The sequence below is a fragment of the Danio aesculapii genome, chromosome 5 (genome assembly GCF_903798145.1).
Source record: "Danio aesculapii chromosome 5, fDanAes4.1, whole genome shotgun sequence".
NCBI lineage: Eukaryota > Metazoa > Chordata > Actinopteri > Cypriniformes > Danionidae > Danio > Danio aesculapii.
In genome coordinates, this window is record NC_079439.1 from 12,561,673 (window position 1) to 12,584,865 (window position 23,193).

Genomic DNA, 23,193 nt, shown 5'->3' on the forward strand with positions numbered 1-23,193 from the left:
GCTCGAATCGCATCATTCGTGGGATGTCTATTCATGTCTTTGTATTGACTTAACATGTAAATCACTCATGCTTGATGATTGATCTGCATCTGGTGTGAACGAAGCATTAAGCTGCCATTAAGACTCATTGACTCAGTTGTGTCATTTCAAATGCAAATGACATTGTTTGGGATGTCACTCTTATGACAACTTGATATAAATACTTCATACACCTTTGTCATGAGACCATTATAACTGTATCATGAATTTTATATATTGTGTCATTGATATTTTTATTAACCTCATCTACTGTGGTAGAAATGGATTCTGTCATTAAAATGTCATTAAATAATTAAATAATGAACACTTTTCAGTGTAGTATTGAGACTTTTAATGATAAATTATTGACAAATTCACTTTGTTCCATTGAAAAAAGTGATCAGAAAAATATACAAGACAATTATTATGACAATTATGTTTATGACAGATTTATGACAAGTTAAGTTGTCTTGGTATTGTCAAGTTAAACCTGTCATAGACTGGTAATGATTTATTTATGCCAAGTTGTCATAAAGACATCTCAAGCAATGTCAACTTTGCATTTAAAATGATGACAAACTGAGCTTTTGACACTTAATAACAGTTGACATAAGCATGCATAAAATTTCATACATATTCATGATATGCGTCACATGCTGATTATAAAGATGTCATGACAGTCTTCCGAACACCCCCTTTAAGTAATGTGTTACCAGGATTTCTAACCACATTTCTGGTTTGGTAACCAGTGTGCCTTTCTAAAATGGTAATATATAAAGAGTGTTTTTTGTACAGGTCTAATCAGTAGCAGTATTAGCAAAAAGGGGCTTGAAACAAAACTGTCTCACCAATTAAACCAAATGACTACCAAGCGAAAAATATAGGGCAAAAACAACCCTGTTTAAGCTTGTTTGAACAATTAGAAGAGGATACAGGTGAGCTATAGAAGAGTCTTGTTTTCCCAAATATCAGCGCAATTGAAAATGTGATATTAATCTTCTGCAAAGAGTGATTAGATCACTTAAAAATGTGCTCTAAAATCTGCGCCCATACCTTATATTATTATAATTATTTAATGTATTATTATTGTTATTAATATTATTGGCGTCACGGTGGCGCAGTGGGTAGCACGATCGCCTCACAGCAAGAAGGTCGCTGGTTCGAGCCTTGGCTGGGTCAGTTGCCGTTTATGTGTGGAGTTTGCATGTTCTCCCTGCATTCGCATGAGTTTCCTCCACAAGCCCAAAGAGATGCGCTATAGGTAAATTCGGTAACCTAAATTGTCCGTAGTGTATGTATGTCTATGAGTGTGTATGGGTGTTTCCCAGTGATGGGTTGCAGCTGGAAGGGCATCCGCTGTGTAAAACATATGCTGGATAAGTTGGGCGGTTCATTCCGCTGTGATGACCCCTGATTAATAAATCTTAAAGAAAATGAACGAATGAATGAATATTAATAATAATAATAATAATAATAATAATAATAATAATAATAATAATAATAATAATAATAATAATAATAATAATAATGAGCGACACGGTGAGGGTCAGTTGACGTTTCTGTGTGGAGTTTGCATGTTCTCCACCATGTTGGCGTGGGTTTCCTCCGGGTGCTCCGGTTTCCCCCACAGCCCAAAGACATGCGCTATGGGTGACTTGTGTGTGTGTGTGTGTGTGTGTGTGTGTGTGTGTGTGTGTGTGTGTGTGTGTGTGTGTGTGTTTGAATGAATTAGTGTGTATGGGTGTTTCCCAATACTGGGTTGCGGCTGGAAGGGCTGTGTAAAACATATGCTGGAATAGTTGGCGATTCATTCCGCTGTGGTGACCCCAGATTATTAAATGGACTAAGCCGTAAAGAAAATGAATGAATGAATATTATTATTATTAATAATAATAATAATAACAACAACGAGCGACACGGTGAGGGTCAGTTAGCGCTTCTGTGTGAAGTTTGCATGTTCTCCACTGTGTTGGCGTGGGTTTCCTCCAGGTGCTCCGGTTTCCACCACAGCCCAAAGACATGCGCTATAGGTGAATTGTGTGAGTGTGTGTGTGAATTAGTGTGTATGGGTGTTTCCCAATACTGGGTTGTGGCTGGAAGGGCATCCGCTGTGTAAAACATATGCTGGAATAGATTCATTCCGCTGTGGCGACCTTTTAAAAAGTTAAAGAATGAATAATAGTAATAATAATAAAAATAAAAACATAACATTTAATTTAAGATAACATATTATAATCAGTGGTATTAGCAGAAGAAGAAAAAGAAAGATGACAAATTAATATTTGTTGACTTCTTTTCCACAACAAAAATGATCTGAGGCCAATTTTAGGGCCAAGGACAGTGTGAAATCAGTGAGAATTGTGCAGTTTTCCAGTCAGTTCATTTATCTGTCTGTGTTAGATTCCTTTAGAGACGACTCACCTCTAGTAAATACTAACATTTCCACTCTTTTTAGCATCAACAGAAACTTGGACCTTTACCGAAACAGATCATAATGTTCATAATAACCCTCAAACTCACAAGCCAAGCTCTCTTAATAGTGTAGTCAATATATCAATGCATGTCTGCACATCAGGAAAAAGCCACTGATCTTGCTTACACGTTAAAAAGGCAGGCCATGACTAAGTGCGATCGAGGACAAAAGCATAAAGACACGTAAAAAAGTGCTTTCAGAAATTCAAGTGAAAGGTACTTGTGTTAATGTAGATTCTGATAATAGAGATGCACATCAAACAAGACCCAGCAAAGAAAATAGAAATATTCCATTTCAAATGAACAGAAAAGAAGAAACTGCTTTTGAACAGACAAACTTGGCACAGTTTTCGCAAATCGTGGTTAGCGTCCCATCATGCTTCAGGTTGGCTGACCAGAGCAAAAATCAGCGACGTGGACTGAAAATGATGACTATGAGCAAAACACCCTGCAAAACAAAAGAAAAGAAAAGATAGTGTAAAACATTATTCAAACAGAGAAGATTTACAATGACAATGACAATTTATATGTAGCACAATTCTAACTTTATATAGCTGTCACATGTTGCAGTGCCCTCTTTTGGACACTTGAGGGCACTAGCATGTTTTGTAGTTCAACTTCATTTCCTACAATCCTTTGCACTTCTGATTGTATTCTGTTTCAGCTGTTTCTTGTTTGTTAATTTAGCCCTGTCTTCATAAACCCTTTTGTCTTGTGTTTTAGTTGCCTTAGGATTTTGTTAGCACCTCATGCCTGGTATGTTTGTTTGGTTTTCTAGTTTTGTATTTGCTTAATCTTGGATTCTTGTTGGTTTTTTTGTTAACATTCCTACCCTGTTTTTGTAGTCGCCTATTTTGGGATTTTTTGTTAGTTCTTTTGTCTGGTCTCAGTTCTAGATTTTTGTATCTTGTTTGTAGTTCCTGTGCTAGATTAGGAACCCTTGTTTTTGTCAAAATAAATTGCTGCACTTGGATTTTTGTGTTTTGTGACTCCCCACCTCGTGACAATAGCTTTCCAACAAATAAACAAAGTAGACAACAACAAACATGTTAAGAAATGTCATAGTAATATCTGTAAAACTAAAACATAATTATTGTTCTTATCCATACATTTCCAAATATACTTTTTTATAAGAAAACAAGTTTGTAATTAACAGTAAAGTATAGACCAGTGTTTCCCAACCCTGTTCCTGGAGGCACACCAACAGTACATATTTTGGATGTCTCCCTTTTCTGACTCATTAACTTCAGGTGTTGGAGTCTCTTCTGATGTTATGATAAGTTGATTCAGGTGTGTTTGATTAGGGAGAGGTTGAAAATGTGTACTGTTGGTGTGCCTTCAGGAACAGGGTTGGGAAACACTGGTATAGACTATGAAATTAGAGCTGCATGAAATTTATTGGACAGATAAATTCAACCCAGGTATATTATTGATATGTACCGTGGTCTACATTTCTGGAGCTATGTTTTAGTGTAACACAACAGTTAGTATAACATAATGTAAAGGTAGGGTTTTCGAAAGCAATTCTGAAAAGAAAAGCCCTTGCGGCTGCCTGATTTTTACCCCATTTTTCAGATCTTACCCCCTCTCGCCCTGTTATTTACCACTTTATTTTATTTTTTGCTTTTTGTTTTAGCTGCTTTTTAGAACCGTTCTTTGCCGGACTCAAACCCCATCGTCACAGTCAACTCTCTGCGTTTCAAGTCCACCAACGTACATGGCGAGCAAACTGGTAACAGTGGAAAAGCCGTCCACATGGAGGTAAGCGGTCGGCTGGTTGCGCGAAAAGAAACAGAAGCCATCGGCGGCATCATACCGCCCCGTAGCATTCGCTTTATTGATGAAATGCAGCCATATGTAGCTCAGGCTACATAATTTGCACTCTCCAGAAATGTTGATGAAGCTACGTTTTCACAATGAGCCTGTTTTGGATAAACTACCGACAAATAAATTATAATTTTTAGTGATATGGATTAAAATAACATCATTATTATCGATCTGATAAATAAATACTCTCTGATTACGACATGTGATAAAGTGCACTTGCTGGTAAATCAATGAATCCGTTTTCTCAGTGCAAGTGACTGGACCTTTAGAACTTTGTTGCGTGCTCATTAAGTTATCATCTGTCAGACTTTTCAAACCTCCCTAGCAACAATTTTTTTAAAAAGCGACTAGCGACAAATTTAGCAACTTTATTGGTTTATTATGTTTGAGAGGTTGCTGTAAATACACTGCACATCTACATGATATACTGTATTCAAACAATAACTTTAATCAAACTTACATGCATATATAAAGTGCAGTGCACATATGCAGTTGAGGTCAGAATTATTAGCCCCGGTTTGAATTGTTTTTCTTTTTTTAATATTTCCCAAATTATGTTTAACAGAGCAAGGAAAATTTCACAGTATGTCTGATAATATTTTTTCTTCTAGAAAAAGTCTTATTTGCTTTATTTTTTCAGCTAGAATTAAAGCAGTTTTTCTTTTTTTTAAAAACATTTTAAGGTTAAAATTATTAGCTTTTTTAAGCAATTTTTTTTCCCGTCTACAGAACAAACTATCAGTATACAATAACTTGCCTAATTACCTTAACCTGGCTAGTTAACCTAGTTAAGCCTTTAGTTAACCTCGTTAAATCTTTAAATGTCACTTTAAGCTGTATAGAAGTGTCTTGAAAAATATCTAGTCAATTAATATTTACTGTCATGATGGCAAAGATGAAATAAATCGGTTATTATAAATTGGTTATTAAAACTATTATGTTTAGAAATGTGTTGAAAAAAATCTCTCCGTTAAACAGAAATTGGGGAAAAATAAACAGGGGGCTAATAATTCAGGGGGGCTAACTATTCTGACTTCAACTGTATATACCACTAACTACCAAGCCATAGACTATTAAACAAACAGAAACAGTTGGATGTGATAACGTCAAGAATATGCAAATTGAAGCATGTCATCTAGCTACATTTAGCTCCTTTCAACATTTAACTTAAATATCTAGACCTTCCTCATTCCTCAGAATTTTGTTAAACTACAGAAATACAGAACTTTCAGCTATACTCTTTTTGTTAAGGATGCACATTAGTGTCAATGCATTTTGCATGTGATACATGACAATGCATTTTATTTATAATATTTTTGAAAAGCATGATTTAAAAAGTATAGAATTTCATATGTGGATTGTAGATTTTCTATTCTATTGTGTTCATAAACTGCAGATTTGATTAAAATTTTAATATAAAGTTGATACAAATATTTACTTACTAGTTAACTGAATCGGTATCAGGCATGAGAAGAACTGAATTATTGGTTATTGGTAAAAATTTTCATATCATACATCCCTAATTAAAATATATAATTAATGACCAAAAATAAAATAACTGATCCATTTCACCATGATGTTCTTAAATTTTTATTACATTTTCTGTTAATGCATATTTGTTTTTTTATTAATTAATTAATTAATTAATTAATTAATTTATTTATTTATTTATTTATACACAATCTTTTTAAAAGTTTGGCGTCAGTAAGATTTTTCTTTAATTTCTAATAGAAATAAGTAATTGTATTTAACAAAGATGCATCAAATTGTTTATAAGTGGCAGATTGCAAAGAATAAAAAAAAAAACACATTAGCAGATCTGATTTCTGTATTGAAAATAACAATCACTTTCTGGACTATATCTGTCATGATCACCGGCGATCTAACATCCAGAGATCACTGGTAAACACTCACATTTATACGAACTACAAATCCGCCATGTTATGGACTACAACACCCAGTCATGCAACACACACACACAACCAGTTCCAGATCATGACTGATTACACTCCCACAGCTAAAGCTGCTTAAAGACTTATTAATGCACTACATAAGCAGCACAAACATGTGAAGTTTATTCATAAACTAATTTCAAGAGGATCACGTGCTTATGATTGCTTGCGGCTGGACCCGCATTATCCAATTTACAACGCACCAATCAGATGATTCCTAAGCTACTATAAATACCCTAGGTTATTACAGCATATTCGTTTTGAAAAATCCCCCCTTCCACCCCTACTCCTCCTCCTTCCTAGATGGGTGGCACGGTTGCCCAGTGCACTGTTGCCTCACAGCAAGAACGTCTCTGGTTCCAGTCTTTACAAAACCAGCTGACTATCTGTGCAGAGTTTGCACGTTCTCCCTGTGCTCATGTAGGTTTCCCCCCGGGTCCTCTGGTTTCCTACCACGTCCAAAAACATGCAACCCAAGTTTATTGACTAATCCAAATCAACACCATAGACATGCTCCTACCAAGTACTTCTTTAAAAAGCAACTACTATCTGCTCAGCCACCATGACAGTGGAGTTTTCGAGATCTTCCCTCTCGCCTTGCAACAGGAGGGAGCCCCGGAGTCGAGGATCTTATAAGCTCAGGGTTCTCTCCTGGGAAAGCATGCCAAACATTCTTTATCAGCTAAGTATGAACTCTTGAAACACAATGGGGCTGAGTCTTGTTATCTGTTCTAGTGACACTACAACGCGTTTACCTTTGTCTTGCTTTGCTGTGTTTTTGACCCTCGCCTTGTATGTTTTAAGTTGTCTGCTGCCTGCCTTGTGACCATCTGCCTGCTCACTTGACTACGTCTATTGATTGCCCTTATACATCTGTTTGCTCCTGTGTTGATCATTGCTTGCCTGACCATTCTAATAAACCTGCATTTGGATCCTCATCCTTGTTGTCAGAGTCACATCACCATTACAGAAGAGCCCCATTGTGTGTGTTTGTGCTGCTTATGTAGTGCATTAATCAGTTCTTGAGCAGCTTTTGCTGTGGGAGTGTAATCAGTCATGATCTGGAACCAGTTGCGTGTTTGTTGCATGACTGGGTGTTGTAGTCCATAACGTGGTGGATTTGTAGTTTGTGTGAATGTGAGTGTTAACCAGCGATCTCTGGATGTTAGATCGCCGGTGATCATGACAGTATCAAAGTCCAGTCTATTGCACGTAGTGCTGGGAACCCGTAATTTTTGCCATTTTATTTTAAGGTTATTTTTTATTATTCTTTTTTTTCATTGTTATTAATTAGTAAATTTTTTCCATCTGCATGCAGTTATTCTTTGATGCTATGTACTTATGCATCAACTGTACTTCATTTGGTATTTATGTACTTATATATTTACTTTTCTTGTTTTGTTAATTTAGTTAATGAACAAGCTGTAAAGGGATGAGATATCTCAATATTTAATTTGTTTTGTCATACAAAAGACCAAAATAAAAACAAATATTTGAGCATATTGACATGATTTCTAAAGTACCATGTAATGCTGAATATTGGAGTAACTATGCTGCAGATTCAGCTTTGCATTACAGAAATAAATAACATTTTTATATATTCAAATGATTTAAAATCATAATAATAGTTTAACAATGTTACTGCATTTCCAATCAAATAAATGCAGCTTTTGACAAGCCTAAACGGATCTTTTAAAACTTTTAAAATAGTTCTGTATTTCATGCCAATTTTACATTCCACATAAACAAATGTGGGCTGTAATTATGATGAATTTGATTAATTAATCTGCATATCACATCCATTAAATACCAAGCAATCAACATCTCAAAAATACCCACCTTTCGTGCTTTGCTAATTGAATAACACTCACATTTCACCATGAGTGTACCTTTCATGACAATATTTACACCGCAATATATTTATTTACTCAATATTTCCAGACTGAAAAGAACCTCTCGTCCTCCAGCACAAGGACTGTCATCATAAAACACGAAAAAGAAGTGACACCTCTCACAGGAGCGCCGGCCAGTTTATAGTGTGCTACGGTTAAAGCACTTGTCGCTCTCATGGCGAGTGTGTTATGAACAAGCTCTTATCTGTGAGAGCGCAAACACAGAAGCACAGTCGCTCTCCTCACACTAATCCTGTTACTCTGCAGCCTCCTCTCGCCTCTGTGTATCCTGCTGGCGTTCACTGAGGCTGTATCTACTGTTATCTAAGGCCCTCCTAAAGACTTCATTTTGACAGCAAATTTGGATTTTGTTTTAGTCTTTGTCTTAGGGCTTGGGACATCTCAAGCTGACACCAAACAACTAGTGCTAACGAAAACCAACTGTGTTGTCGGATCTCATTTGGACCTAAAAGCTGCACATGAAAACACCAAATGGTCTGAAAAGAGAGTGCACTTTCTGTGCCTTCCTGCAGGGGGCAGTAGTCTGTTTTCTCATTCCACCAAATGAACGGAATGAACCGCCAACTTATCCAGCACATGTTTTACGCAGCGGATGCCCTTTCAGCTGCAACCCATCACTAGGAAACACTCATTCACACACATACACTACAGACAATTTAGCTTATTCAATTCACCTATAGCACATGTCTTTGGGCTGTGGTGGAAACCGGAGGACCAGCAGGAACCCCACGCCAACACAGGGAGAACATGCAAACTCCACACAGAAATGCCAGCTGACCCAGCCAAGGCTCGAACCAGCGACCTTCTTGCTGTGAGGCGACAGTGCTACCTAATATACCATATTTGCAAATATTTGAGAAATGTAGCGAAACTACAGCTGGCTTCTTTGTGTTTGTTCTTGAGTCTTTGTCTTTGACTTGAGTACGTCACAGTGTTAGTTCTCATGATCTGATTTGTTGCTGAATACCCAATCAGAGTGCTCTCTTCAGCTGAATTGGGTCAACTTATTACAATGCTAACCTGACGAGAGACAACTTGTAAAACACACCAAACCAACTAGCCTGATTCTGACCAACGACCCAATAAAGCCCAACATTTAATCGTCGACCTGGTGTGTCCTGACATTTAAATGTCATTCAGTAATTCAGTGATGAACTCTGTATTTATTGACCGAACACCATTGTCAATATCGATAATAAAAAAAGGTTTGATATGTAGTTTCAGTGCGAAGTGATATAGTTTTATTAAAATGTGGCTGATGAGTGTGCGCTTTGGAAGCAATGCCAATAAGCTTAGGGTGTCAGTTTCCAATGGAAGCGTGCGCGACTTGCACGATGCACACATGGGAGTGCAAGCGGCGTGCAGGTAACGCATGCGCATTTTCCAGGTACACCTAGTTGAAAAACATATGAACTTTTTCGAATGCCATGAGCACACCTCAATTCATCCAAGTGAACTAACTAATCTGCTTCACACTTTGTAAAAATATACCCATTTCAGTAATAACAGCAGACTGATTACCTCAGACAAATAAAACATGCGCTTACACTTGTCACTTCAGGTCAGAATAATAACACATGCGGAACTGAGTGCAGTATAGCAGCAGTGAGGTGATTGTAAATAAAAAAAGATGTCACCAGAGTGGCTTTTTGGTTTCTTTTCTTGTGCATCCCAGCCAGTAGCACCTCAAAGCTAGATTTTAGCTTTGGGGTAATGTAGTCATCCACCTTCACAATTTGTAATGTTGCAGTGTGTATTTGAATAATGATGGTTGGTTCCTTTACTTGAAAGTTCAGATTTGATTATCATATTTTGTTTTGTTCACAGAGTTTGAGGTTTACTGTATCATTATTATTCACACCTTACAGATGTTAATCTACCTTTCCCATTGCACACACTTTGTAACATTTTATTTATCAAGTTTAAGAGTCTCTTTAACACTTATATTTTTTTTTATTATAAAGAGATGAGATATTTTATGTAAATATTTTTGCTTTTGAATATTAAAACTATTTGTCGTAGTAATGTTTGTAAATTAAAATAAGGTGGTTAAATTTTTAAAATCCTAATTTCCTAAATGTATTGTTAAAAATATTGTATAATTATTGATATCGAATGATATTAAACCAAGCAGCAGCTTCCCGCTCTCCCTCGGGAAGCCAATACGGAAGTAACTGAAACTACAATTCATCAAAATTCCGCTAGTCCTGGCTCCATAATAGAGCAAATTGCAATTGAGCCCACTGTTAGAATGGCCAACTTTACAGCAGAAAAAAGGTGTTTACAGCCTGGTACAAAGAACGATTTTGGTTCTTATAGCTATTATTACCCTCCATAACAACTGTGAGGGGGTTGAATTTTTTTTATAACTCATCCATTTTCTTTATATTAGGTTATATTAAGTTTGCATAATTAAGGGCGTGGCCACTTGAGTGACAGCTAGGTCTCGCTGGTCGCCGTCACTTCTCCTCAAAGACAGTCAGCTGTCTTTTGGAATTATTTCTTACAATTATCAGATGATATGGGATGCTGTGTGCATTTAATTGTGCTCACAAACCATTCACGTGGCCTCCGTTTCCCATGTGAGTAAAGTTTTATACTTATACACCATCTCTATAAATGTATTTGTTTTATTTAAGATCATTTATCATTAATATTTTTCTTTAGACCCGTAAAGACCCATCATAAGAGCAATGCTTTGTGGCTCAATGTATTACTATAGTGTTTTTGAAAGTCTAAACACTTTATTGATATAGTGTACAGCCAAGCACATGTGGTCAGAACACAAACGAGTTGCAGGTAATAAAGTATCAAGCGTTTTTCTCAAAGTAAAGTCTGTCTGCCAGGTCTAAGCAAAGTGCCAGCAGGTGTCTGTAGCTCCACTCACTCTCCGCCTCTTTGCCCTTGTTTGGTATCCCGCCATAAGTGCAATGACGCGCGAACAAATTGGCAACGGTTGGCCGCGCCTACTTGTAGCTTCTTTTGCAGTGTTACTGCAAACTGCTGCCAGTAAGGAACTAAATGAAACTGTTAACAATGTGTGTTTTTTCCAAACCATTCTGAACTTTTGTGTCTCGTGTTTTGGACTGTTTGTTGTTAATGAGCCCTTATATTGTATTTTATTTTTCAGCTTTTGTACCTGAAAACTCCTGTTAGATCCCTGAAAAACACTTTATTTTAGTAGCATCTTTACTATATTGTATTCAGTTTTGCTTTTGCTTGAAGTTGTTTTTTTTTTACTTATCTATTTGATAGCATCCTGTTTTTTTTTTTACGAACCATATCCTATTCTGAACCATGCCGAAAGTGTGACCCTGAACACTACATTTACCTTTCTATACACAAACAAGGATCACCAATGGCAGGTCAAAATTAGAGGAAGGCAGGACTTACTCATCTATATCTTTCTTGCTCTCCTCGATGTACGCGATGGACTCTGACCTCAGACGGTTGGTGACCTCGTAAGTGCGCAGGGTTACACCGAAAATGTCCTCGTGGTATCGGTTCTCATCCTTCAATGAGAAAAAGTAGATTCTCAGATCATCATGTATTTGCCAGTAACACTTTAGTTAATGTGAAGTAATGATAAACAATTTGTCTACAGCAGTACACAAATACATCTTAGTAAAAAAGTACATTTTGACTTATACTTTTTATTTGTGCAATGTTGCTGTTTAAGCATGAAAATGGGTATTTTTTTAGCCCAAAGAATATAAAGTAGTCAGTATTTCTTTAAATTGTCGTAAGACACGAATGGGTGTTTTTCAATAGTTTATGACAATTTTCATGAACTTTTTTTAAATCACTTCACATGGTGACTACTATACACTACCTGACAAAGTCTTGTCGCCTATCCAAGTTTTAGGAACAATAAATAATAACTTGAGTTCTAGTTGATCATTTGGTATCAGAAGTGGCTTATATGAGAGGCCTCTAGATTACGCTTATTTTACCAAAATAAAATATGATCATGCCTTGATTTATTATTATTTAATTACGACAGTAAGATCTGACTTTGCTTAAACAAAAGTCTTGTCACTTAACAGAAATAATGTACAGTATAGAATATAAAGTCATGGTGCAGTGGAAAAAGAATGAATATTGTGTATGACTCCCATGAGCTTGGAGGACGGCATCCATACATCTCTGCAATGACTCAAATAACTTATTAATAAAGTCATCTGGAATGGCAAAGAAAGCGTTCTTGCAGGACTCCCTGAGTTCATCAAGATTCTTCGACTTTATCTCCAATGCCTCCTCCATCTTACCCCAGACATTCTCAATAATGTTGATGTCTGGTGACTGGGCTGGCCAATCTTGGAGCACCTTGACCTTCTTTGCTTTCAGGAACTTTGATGTGGAGGCTGAAGTATGAGGAGGAGCGCTATCCTGCTGAAGAATTTGCCCTCTCCTGTGGTTTGTAATGTAATGGGCAGCACAAATGTCTTGATACCTCAGGCTGTTGATGTTACCATCCACTCTGCAGATCACTCGCATGCCCCCATACTGAATGTAACCCTAAACCATGATTTTACATTTACCAAACTTGACTGAGTTCTGTGAGAATCTTGGGTCCATCCGGGTTCAATCAGGTCTTCTGCAGTATTTGTGATGATTTGGATGCAGTTCAGCAAATGATTCATTGGAAAAATCTACCTTCTGCCACTTTACCAAATGATCAACAAGAAGTCGAGTTATTAATTGCTGCTCTTACAACTGAGATTGTCAACATGACTTTTGTCAGGTAGTGTATATCAATAAACACTGCTTCTGAATTCCATTGTGGTGCAGTTTGGCAACATATCATGTCACAATATCATGAATTTACTGAAAACAAATTCTACAAACTAAACTAACCAAGCATGGCAAAGCATTTAATTTTGCATCTAAAACACCAGTCTGATTTCATGAGGAAACACAAATCTTTTACTTACTGTCTTAAAAATGGCTAATTCAAACAAAACCATGATGTTTTTAAGAGCAGGCATGCCTCTAAACCCAACCGGCATTTGTTGGAGATCAAATCATAATAAAATGTACAAATGAGATCTTACAAATTCATATGAATTAGCCACTAAATAAAAAAGTTACTAACTGCAGTGAAACTGCATTGAAAATGCATTAAAAACACTGTATGCATAGTATTAAATCAACTCCACAAAGTTTTACCCAGCAAACACACTTTGTTGCTCATAAAAGAATGATGTAAAAACAGGTAACATTACCCTTTTTCTATTTTGCAAAGTGTTGGAATGCCACTACATAAATCAATCAATCAATAAATACAAGTAAATAAATAAATAAATGTCACTGACATACTGTAGATAAATAAATCAAACAATGCCAGACCCATAGAGCAATGCTGAATTAACTACTTGATAGCATTATTTAATGTTTTTCTTTTGTAAAAATACTTTTACAAAACAAGAACATTTTGACTCATTTTTACAACTAAAATTCCATGACTTTCCCATAACTTTAAAGTACATTTTCATAACGTAATTTCTACATAAACATGGTAAATATTATGAAAAACAATGATGTTCAAATTTATTACAGCATATCATAGAACACGCAACAATCTATTTTGTTTAAATTTGCTTTTATTTCTATGTAAAATTGATTTTGATAATGCTTACACAGCACTAACAATGTGGGAGCAAGTTTTTGGCCAAGGACAAAAGTAAGTAAAGACAACTAACCTATATTCAAGTTAGGGCTCCCCAATAGATCGTTTCAGCATTGATATCGCTATGTGTGCATCCGCAATAGTCACATCGCAGGGTATGCAATGTTGGGCATATAGTTTAAACAAAGAGTTCAATCATTAAAGAGACAGTTCACCCAAAAATTACTAACCATTTTCATTACACCCTTCACTTGTTTTTTTTTTTTTTTTTTTCAAATGACAGCAAAAGAATATGATTGAATAACTCCTATTGTATTGAAACAAGTGAAGGGTGAGTAAATAGTGAGTACATTTTAATCTTTGAGTAAACTGTGCCTTTAAGGCCTGTGACTGTGTGAACGTTTCAATATTTCAAATTTTAAAACATCCGGCCACAAGAAATTTTTTGTAACTTTAATAAAGCTTAAATAATATACAATGAAGACTATGCAGTGATGATTATTCAATATCTGTACCTGAATAGTGAATACCTGAAAACTATAATTCACCTTTATCTTTACTATATTTTATTTATCTACCTTTGTAATTTATTTGTTATATATTATTCGAGATTCACTCCTCTACAAAATCCCCCCAATCAATCCAAATAAATTTGTTAAATCATCTGGTGAAATTGTATTCACATCGCAATATACAGTATATCACAGAGATACAAAATATGGTAGTCAGATTTTTCCATTATCGCGCAGCCCTAAATTCAATACAGATATTTGTTAAACTAATTTCCATGACTTTTCCAAAACTTTGTGGGTTTTTCTGTTTTTCCAAAACTTTTCCAGGCCTGGAAAATGCTATATCAAAATTCCATGACTTTTCCAGGTTTTCCATGACCGTATAAACCCTGCAAGAATGACTCTGTATTGATTACAATTAACTACAGTAAATGTTTCATGTTCTAAATTTTCTGTTCTTACAAAATTAATGTCACCTGTACTTCTATATATGAAATTTCATTCATGGATGGTATAATTCAAATTTATTTGAGTATGGTTTTACTGAATAAATGTAGCAAACAAGCGATAGTTTGCCCAATTTCTGTTAAATTAGGTTATCATGTATTCCCCCTCCATTTCTTCAAACCTCTTTAAGTTTCTTCTTTCTGTTAAATATATAAGATATTTTGAAGAATGTTGGAAACCAGTTGTCATCGACTTCTATATTGTGGTTTTGTCAATGTCAGTGGCTACCAGTTTTTTAACATTCTTCAAAATATCTTCCTAAAGTGTAAAAAAAAAGCACAATATCGTATGAATGGCCAAACAGCATCACTGACTTTAGTATTTTTCCTTCATTTTCATCAATTGCTGGCTTGCTTGGTTTGGGACTTGTGGAGCTGCGCATCGATGGATTTGCTCTTCAGTATTAGGACTTTCACCAAGATTCAATTTACTAGAACTTCTATGTTAAGCTGCTTTGACCCAATTTACATTGTAAAAGTGCTATAGAAATAAAGATTAATTGAATTGAATTATTAAATTCCTCACAGCAAGAAGGTCGCTGGTTCGAGCCTAGGCTGTGTCAGTTGGCATTTCTGTGTGGAGTTTGCGTGTTCTTCCAGCCTTTGCGTGAGTTTCCTCCGGGTGCTCCGGTTTCCCCCACAGTCCAAATACATGCGGTACAGGTGAATTGGGAAGGCTAAATTGTCCATAGTGTATAAGTGTGAGTGAGTGTGTATGGATGTTTCCCAGAGATGGGTTGCGGCTGGAAGGGCATCCGCTGCATAAAACATGTGCTGGATAAGTTGGCGGTTCATTCTGCTGTGGGCGACCCCAGATTAATAAAGGGACTAAACCGAAAAGAAAATGAATGAATGAATGAATGAATGAAAAAACTATAATCTAACCCGTAGTTTGCTGATATAGAAGCCGGCGTCCTCCAGAGACATGTTTCCGTGCAGTTTAAAGATCTGCTGGACGGTTTTCAGGACATCTCCAGCCATGGTGACATCCCCGCAGACATAGATGTGCCCTCCTTCTTCTCTTAGACACTTGTACACTGTTTCAGACAGCTGCTCGCGGAGTACATCCTGAACGTATTTCTGAGAAAAGAAACGCACCAAACAAGCCTTTAGACATTTATACCACACACTGAAGTAAAGTTTGTAAATGTTTATTACAAAATACTGTTATTTAGAAAACAAAATAAGGCAAAAGACTATAGTGTGCATGGTGCAAAGACGGATTTCATATTATTACAGGGTTCACAATCAAAGAAAAAATATAATATTCTTTTCCCTGACTTTCACTGACTAAAAAGCAGAATTTTCATGATGTAAATAAATGTAAAAACAGGTCGCTGTTGTGCTTTGCAAATTATTAAAATGGTATTAACTTGAATATTAATTTGCAGCACTTTAATAGTCAATATGAGAACAATGGAAAATTTATCTAAAAAAAGTTGAGGCACTTAATGTTTGTGTGGCTTTGAAGTGCTGCATCTCTAATAAATATTAGCTCTGTAGTAGTTTACATTCATGTTTCCTGTCGTCTACTTTTGTCATCTTTGTAGTGGTCATTTTGAAGCCAAAGCTACTAAAAAGTATATTATCCTGGCATGTTAGCTTTAATTAACAGGTACAGTCTGGTGACTGCATTTGACTTAAGTGATTGCCAGTTGATGGCTGTGGAAGAAATAAAATGGAGCTAAAAAAAAAAACAGGCATAAAACAATGTGAAAAAAGACATTTTGATGAATGGAAACAAAAGTGATATTCCTGACTTTCCATGACTTGGACAAAAAATATATATAAAAAAAAAAAAAAAATAAAATATAATAAAACAAAATTGCAAAATAAAACAAAATGAAAAATGAAATAAAAAAAATTAAATGAAAAAAAATAAATAAATAAAATAAAAAATAAAATAATAAATAAAATAATAAATAAATTGAAAAATTAAAATGTAAAATAAAATGGGCAGCACGGTGGCGTAGTGGATAGCACAATCGCATCACAGCAAATGAAAAATGAAAAAAAATTTATTCAATTAAATAAAAAAAATTTATTAAAAAATCAAATTAAAAATTAAAATATAAAATAAAATCATAAAATAAAAAATAAAATGAAAAATTTAAACGGGAAATAAAAAAATTTAATTAAAAATAAATAAAAAATAACATAAAAATTAAAAATTAAAATGTAAAATAAAATATAAAATGAAAAAAAAAAATTAAATGTAAATTAAAATGAAAAATAAAAATATTAAATAAAACATTTAAAATTTTAATAATATAAAAATGTTATGAAATTTTACTGAGTACTTTTTGCACTTAGAATTGAAAAAAATAATAATAAATGGAGAAATAAGCGACTAAATAGAACCAAACGGCATGATATTTGAAGTTTTCACTTATTCCATTGTTATTCAGTCAGAAATGCTTTGCTTGTTGAATTTTTAAAAAAGCCTATTTGTCATTTTCACACTGATCTCTATGATTGACATGGGGAATCCAGCTAAACCCTGACTAATGCTGGAGTTTAAAGGGATCTGAAACACAACCACACTGATATTTGCCCAGGCATTATGTCCTAACCTTTGGTCTTCCAGGCTCTCTGGAGTATGCGGTGTAAAGCTCTTTAAACACTTCCTTGTTCTTGGCCTGGATGGTCTGTTCCTTGTAAATGTGGTCAATCTGAGACTGCCGACAACCGAACACCAAGATCATGGGGCAAGCCTTGATTCCTGATTGGAATAAAGTGTAATGTTTTAATGCAAATTGACAAAGTATGTTTGTGCAAATATATTCATACAGCCTGCTATTAAGTTGTGCAATAAAGAATTAATCAGAGAATGATATAGGTAATGTAAATATACAATTCCATACATTTGAAAAAGTATATTTAATTTACTTACGTTAATATCAATGTATATTAATACATTTAATGAACTGCATTGTATTGACAATTTATATTAAATATAAAGAAATTGTATTAATAAAAAATATAACATTTTGCTTGCTTTTATACTACAAAAGTGTGGCAAAAAACAAAACAAAAGTGCACTAAATAAACAAATAATTCACATTATTTAAAAGAAAACATTGCATTAATACAAAAGAGTGGCCAAAAATACACTAAATAAATATATTATAAATATTAATGAAAAAAACAAAAACATTGCATTAATAAACAATTATAATTTTTTTGCTTACATTTATACTACAAAAATGTGAAAAAAAACCTGAAAATAAACAAATATAACATTTGATTACTTTATACTACAAAAGTGAGGGCGAAACTAACAAAAATACACTAAATAAATAATATTAATAAACAGAAGACATTGCAGTAATAAACAAATATAATATTTAGCTTACTTTTGTACTACAAAGTGTGGCAAAAAAATAACAAAAATACACTAAATAAATAAATAATTAAAATTAGTGAAAAGAAAACATTGCACTAAAAAACAAATATAACATTTTGCTGACGTTTATACTACAAAAGTGTGGCCAAATACACTAAATAAATCAAAATATAAATATATCCTAATGTAAAAAACATTGCAATATTAAACAAATATAATATTTAGCTTCCATTTAAACTACAAAAGTGTAACAAAAAATAACAAAAATACACTAAATAAATATATAATTCGTATTAATGTAAAAACACTGAATTATTAAACAAATATAATATTTAGCTTAGTTTTATACTACAAAACTGTGGCAAAAAAATCCACTAAATAAATGAATAATTAATATCAACTAATTTAAAACATTGCATTAACAAATATAACATTTTGCGTACTTTATACTACAAAAGTGAGGGCAAAAATAACAAAAATACATCAAATCAGGGATGTCAAACTCAATTCCTAGAGGGAATTCAACACACTTACCTGTATAGGTTTCAAACAAGACTGAAAGACTTAATTAGTTTGATCAGCTGTGTTTAATTAGGGTTGGAACTAAACTGTGCAGGCTGCAGCCCTCCAGGAATTGAGTTTGACATCCCTGCACTAAATAAATAATATTAATTAAAAGAAAACATTGCATTAATAAACAAATATAATATTTAGTTAATATTTATATAAATATAATGTAAATAAATGTAATGTAAATAAAATAAATAATAAAGCATTAATAATAAAATTAACATTTAGCTTATTTTTATACTACAAAAGTGTGTCAAAAAAAACAAAAATAGACTAAATAAATAAATGATATTAATGAAAATACAATATTGCACTAGTTAACAAATATAACATTTGCCTACTTTTATGCAAAAAAACTAAAAAAGTGAATTCATAAAATGTTATGCCACTTTCTTTATTAATAATTTCTAACTATTATGGAAAATAATATTCCATAAACAGATAAACAAGCAAATGTATTTAGTTTGAAATAAATAAATAAATAATAATTTTATATCTTTTCAGATCAGAGCGGAAAGCAATTAAAACAAATAAAAAAGAAAAAGAGTTCTTGTACAAAAGTTACATCAACAACAAAAGAATATTTCTCAGAACTGTAAACTGAAACGGCTCAGATTTAGAAGCAATCAAACCTTACCTTTATTTTCAACATCGTACTGTCTCTGTTGCCAGAAGGCTCTGAATGGAGCAATTCCAGTGCCAGGACCAATCAGAATGCAAGGAACCTGGCTGTCTTTTGGCATACGGAAGGATGGAGCCCTAAAACACAAAACACATCCTCTGAATCCATCAAAAACTCCTCAGTGGACAAATTGGAGAAGCGTATTTACATTATATTTTTCTTCATTGGTGTTTTGCCATAAATATTGTTTTTAATGCAAGAATATATAATTTTAGTTTGATTCAACTCATTTTGTTTTCTGCTGATAGACTGGAACAACTTGTGATTTTTTATGTTTGACACTGTATAACTCTGACTTATATGCATCAATAAAACAAAATTTTTCTGTGCATTGCAATTTTTTTCTATATCACTTAAGCATCTATAACTTTTTTCGCTTAGAGCATTATAAACTCAGTGTTTCTCAACCATGTTCCTGGAGGACCACCAGCTCTGCACATTTTCAGTGTCTCCTTAACCAAACACAACTGATTCAGATCATCAGCTCATTAGCAGAGACTGAAAGACCTGTAATGGCCGTGGCAGACAAAGGAGACATCTAAAACATGCAGTGTTGGTGGTCCTGCAGGAACAAGGTTGAGAAACACTGCTCTAGATGATGGATAGTAAAATCCAAAGTGTCTTCTTTACAAAGATACCTAAACTGTGAATGTAGACCAAATTATTCAGCAGCTGTTACAGTTTTAGTTTGGGAAGGTTGTTTTTGAGAAAGTGCCTCTGACGGTGAGGGTGAGGACACCGAGATAGTCTCAGAAAACATTTAGCAGAAATCTAGTTTTGCATGCTATATTCATCAAATTTGAAATATAAACTCACAAGACACTTTGTTTCAAGACATTTTTTCTAGGTTATTACATAAAAGTTTTCCTGTATATATACTTCAGCATGTATAATGTTTTATACTTTTTAGCATTAAACTGGCGACCGGTTAAACTCACCGGCCACTTCATTAGGTACACCTTACTAGTACCGGGTTGGACCGCCTTTTGCCTTCAGAACTGCTTTAATCCTTCGTGGAAATATTCTGTATATATACTGGAAATATTCCTCAGATTTTGGTCCATATTGACATGATAGCATCACGTAGTTGCTGCAGATTTGTCGGCTGTACATCTATGATGCAAATCTCCCGTTTCACCAGATCTTAAAGATGCTCTATTGGATTGAACTCTGGTGACTGTGGAGGCTATTTGAGCACAGTGAACTCATTGTCATGTTGATGAAACCAGTCTGAGATGATTCACGCTTTATGACATGGAGCGTTATCAGCTGGAAGTAGCCATCAGAAGATGGGTACACTGTGGTCATAAAGCGATGGACATGGTCAGCAACAATACTCAGGGAGGCTGTGGCGTTGACACAATGCTCAGTTGGTACTAATGGGCCCAAAGTGTGCCAAGAAAATATCCTCCACACCATTACACCACCACCAGCCTAAACTGTTGATACAAGGCAGTTGTATCATGTTGTTGATGCAAAATTCTGACTTTACCATTCAAACGTCGCAGCAGAAATTGAGACTCATCAGACCAGGCTACGTTTATCCAACCTTCTTCCAATTTTGGTGAGGCTGTGCGAATTGTAGCCTCAGTTTCCTGTTCTTAGCTGACAGGAGTGGCACCTGGTGTGGTCTTCTGTTGCTGTAGCTCATCCGCCTCAAGGTTTGACGTGTTGTGTGTTCAGAGATGCTCTTCTGCAGACCTCGGTTGGAACGAGTGGTTATTTGAGTTATTGTTGCCTTTCTATCAGCTGGAACCAGTCTGGCCATTTTCCTCTGACCTCTGGCATTTGCACCCACAGAACTGCCGCTCACTGGACATTTTCTCTTTTTCGGACAATTCTCTGTTAACCCTAGAGATGGTTGTGCGTGAAAATCCCAGTAGATCAGCAGTTTCTGAAATACTCAGACCAGTTCGTCTGGTACCAACAACCACGCCACGTTCAAAGTCACTTAAATCACCTTTCTTCCCGATTCTGATGCTCGGTTTGAACTGATCATGGTCTTGATCATGTCAACATGCCTAAATGCATTGAGTTGCTGCCATGTGATTGGCTGATTAGAAATTTGGGTTAACGAGCAGTTAGACAGGTGTACCTAATAAAGTGGCCAGTGAGCGTATATAGATGGATCATTGTAAAGCTCAAAGTGTCTTCTTTCCAATGATAACTAGTTTTTTTTGTAACTCACTGGGGTCAAGAACTGTCACTATTTTAAGATAGGTAGCTGTAAATCCCCATAAGTGGGTGCTCCCTAAATCTGAGAAGTGTATTCGTGTTTTACCCTCTGACAAAGCATGGCACCGTATCGTCTTCATCCAAGCTATTGAGCCACGAAGAACAAACTCCATGATGAACAGGCCCTTCTCCATCTAAGCAGAATAAAACACAATCTTTTAACACCAAAACCTCTGACACAGAACCTGACAACCGAAAAACTGCAGCAGGCTGACATCAAATGGACGAAAATTGCTATATTTTAACCACCAATTATGCCATTATGCACATAATTACATGTTTACAATGAATTTAAAATGTGGAAGAGAGATTAAATTACGATTTCTCTTTCACGCATGTTAAGTAAAAAGGCTTAACAGCAAGTGAGCAGATCTGATCGTTTTAGATTTAATGCAATCCCTATCTTTAAAATAAATGAGCCGCTATTAGATGAACAGTCAAAATTAGACTCGCTTTCTTCTCTGACAATACCGATTATTCATAGTTCATTAGGCACTTCAGTCGAATTGCTAATTAAGCTCATAGTCTCTTATTAAGCACCCAATTATTCATCCCGTAGCGCTGTCGGGGAAAATTGGAGTTTTCAGGCTGTATGTCATGCTAAGTGTTGAAAGTGATAGGCTGTTTAGTGTGACACTCGCAGTTTGATAGAGAAGCACTACAAACATTGTGAACGCCGTGAAGCGGGTTGAATTTGTTAAGCATAACATCAGGCAATGTTTACACCTGCTCGAACATCTGGTGTTAAAGTGATCAGCTGAGACACATTATTATTACTAAATGTGTCTCCGGTGACCATTGGTGGTGATTAGTTTCCATCAGAGACTGCATACTTCACTTAGTACATCTCTATCAGTGCATCTCTGCATACTGGTAAACAGAAGAATAAATACGTATGTAAATATTAGGCATTTCAGTAGAGTTTTTCTAATATTTTTGTTTTTTTTTAGCTAATTGAGACTTGCAAAGCAGATTTGCCTTCTGGGAAAAAAGGTATTGAGTTTTTTATAATATTCAAAATTTAAAACTCGACTTCTGAAAAAATAAATAAAATAAAAATAATATATATTTAATTTATTCATATTTATAATATACATTCCAGTAATCTTATGCTTTTAGTTTTAAAAAAGTTCTCAAAAACATCTCAAATTGTGTTTAGACCCACCAAGTTGCTTTACTTTGCAAACTAAAGATATCTTGTTCTTAAATTCTCATCACACTCACTGCTAGGTTAGGCAACTTGGAGAAGTTCACGTAACCTGGGTGTAACATTAGATCAGAACTTAAAATTTAATAAACATATTTCAAATGTTGTTGGAAATAGCTTTTACCAACTTTGCCAAGTTAACTAGACAAAATAGTTAATGAACTACTGTTGTTATTTAATTCTGTGTACCGTGATAAAAGTTTCAGCAGTTGTGCCACATAAAATGACATATAATATAATGTTAAATCATTCAAACTGTTCACAATATTTGGCACAGTAACTGACATGTCACCAAGTAAAAGAACTTGCCTAGAACAACAATAA

At 34.8% G+C, this 23,193-nt stretch overlaps 1 protein-coding gene across 2 annotated transcripts in view; it reads right to left on the reverse strand.

The window, feature by feature from the left end:
* The window catches only part of nos1 (nitric oxide synthase 1 (neuronal)), a 141,801-nt gene that overhangs the window by 1,936 nt on the left and 116,672 nt on the right, over positions 1-23,193 (reverse strand). The window contains exons 24-29 of one of the 2 annotated variants that reach the window (XM_056457385.1): positions 21,709-21,796; positions 19,383-19,504; positions 17,403-17,551; positions 15,715-15,909; positions 11,576-11,694; positions 1-2,938 (exon numbers count right to left, since the gene is read on the reverse strand). The exon at positions 1-2,938 is cut by the window's left edge and continues 1,936 nt beyond it. In XM_056457385.1, coding sequence (XP_056313360.1) covers positions 2,923-2,938; positions 11,576-11,694; positions 15,715-15,909; positions 17,403-17,551; positions 19,383-19,504; positions 21,709-21,796 — 689 coding nt within the window. In that variant the 3' untranslated portion in view covers positions 1-2,922. Of the gene's footprint in view, positions 2,939-11,571; positions 11,695-15,714; positions 15,910-17,402; positions 17,552-19,382; positions 19,505-21,708; positions 21,797-23,193 lie in introns of those variants that run through there. The other variant, XM_056457386.1, reaches the window with a different exon arrangement.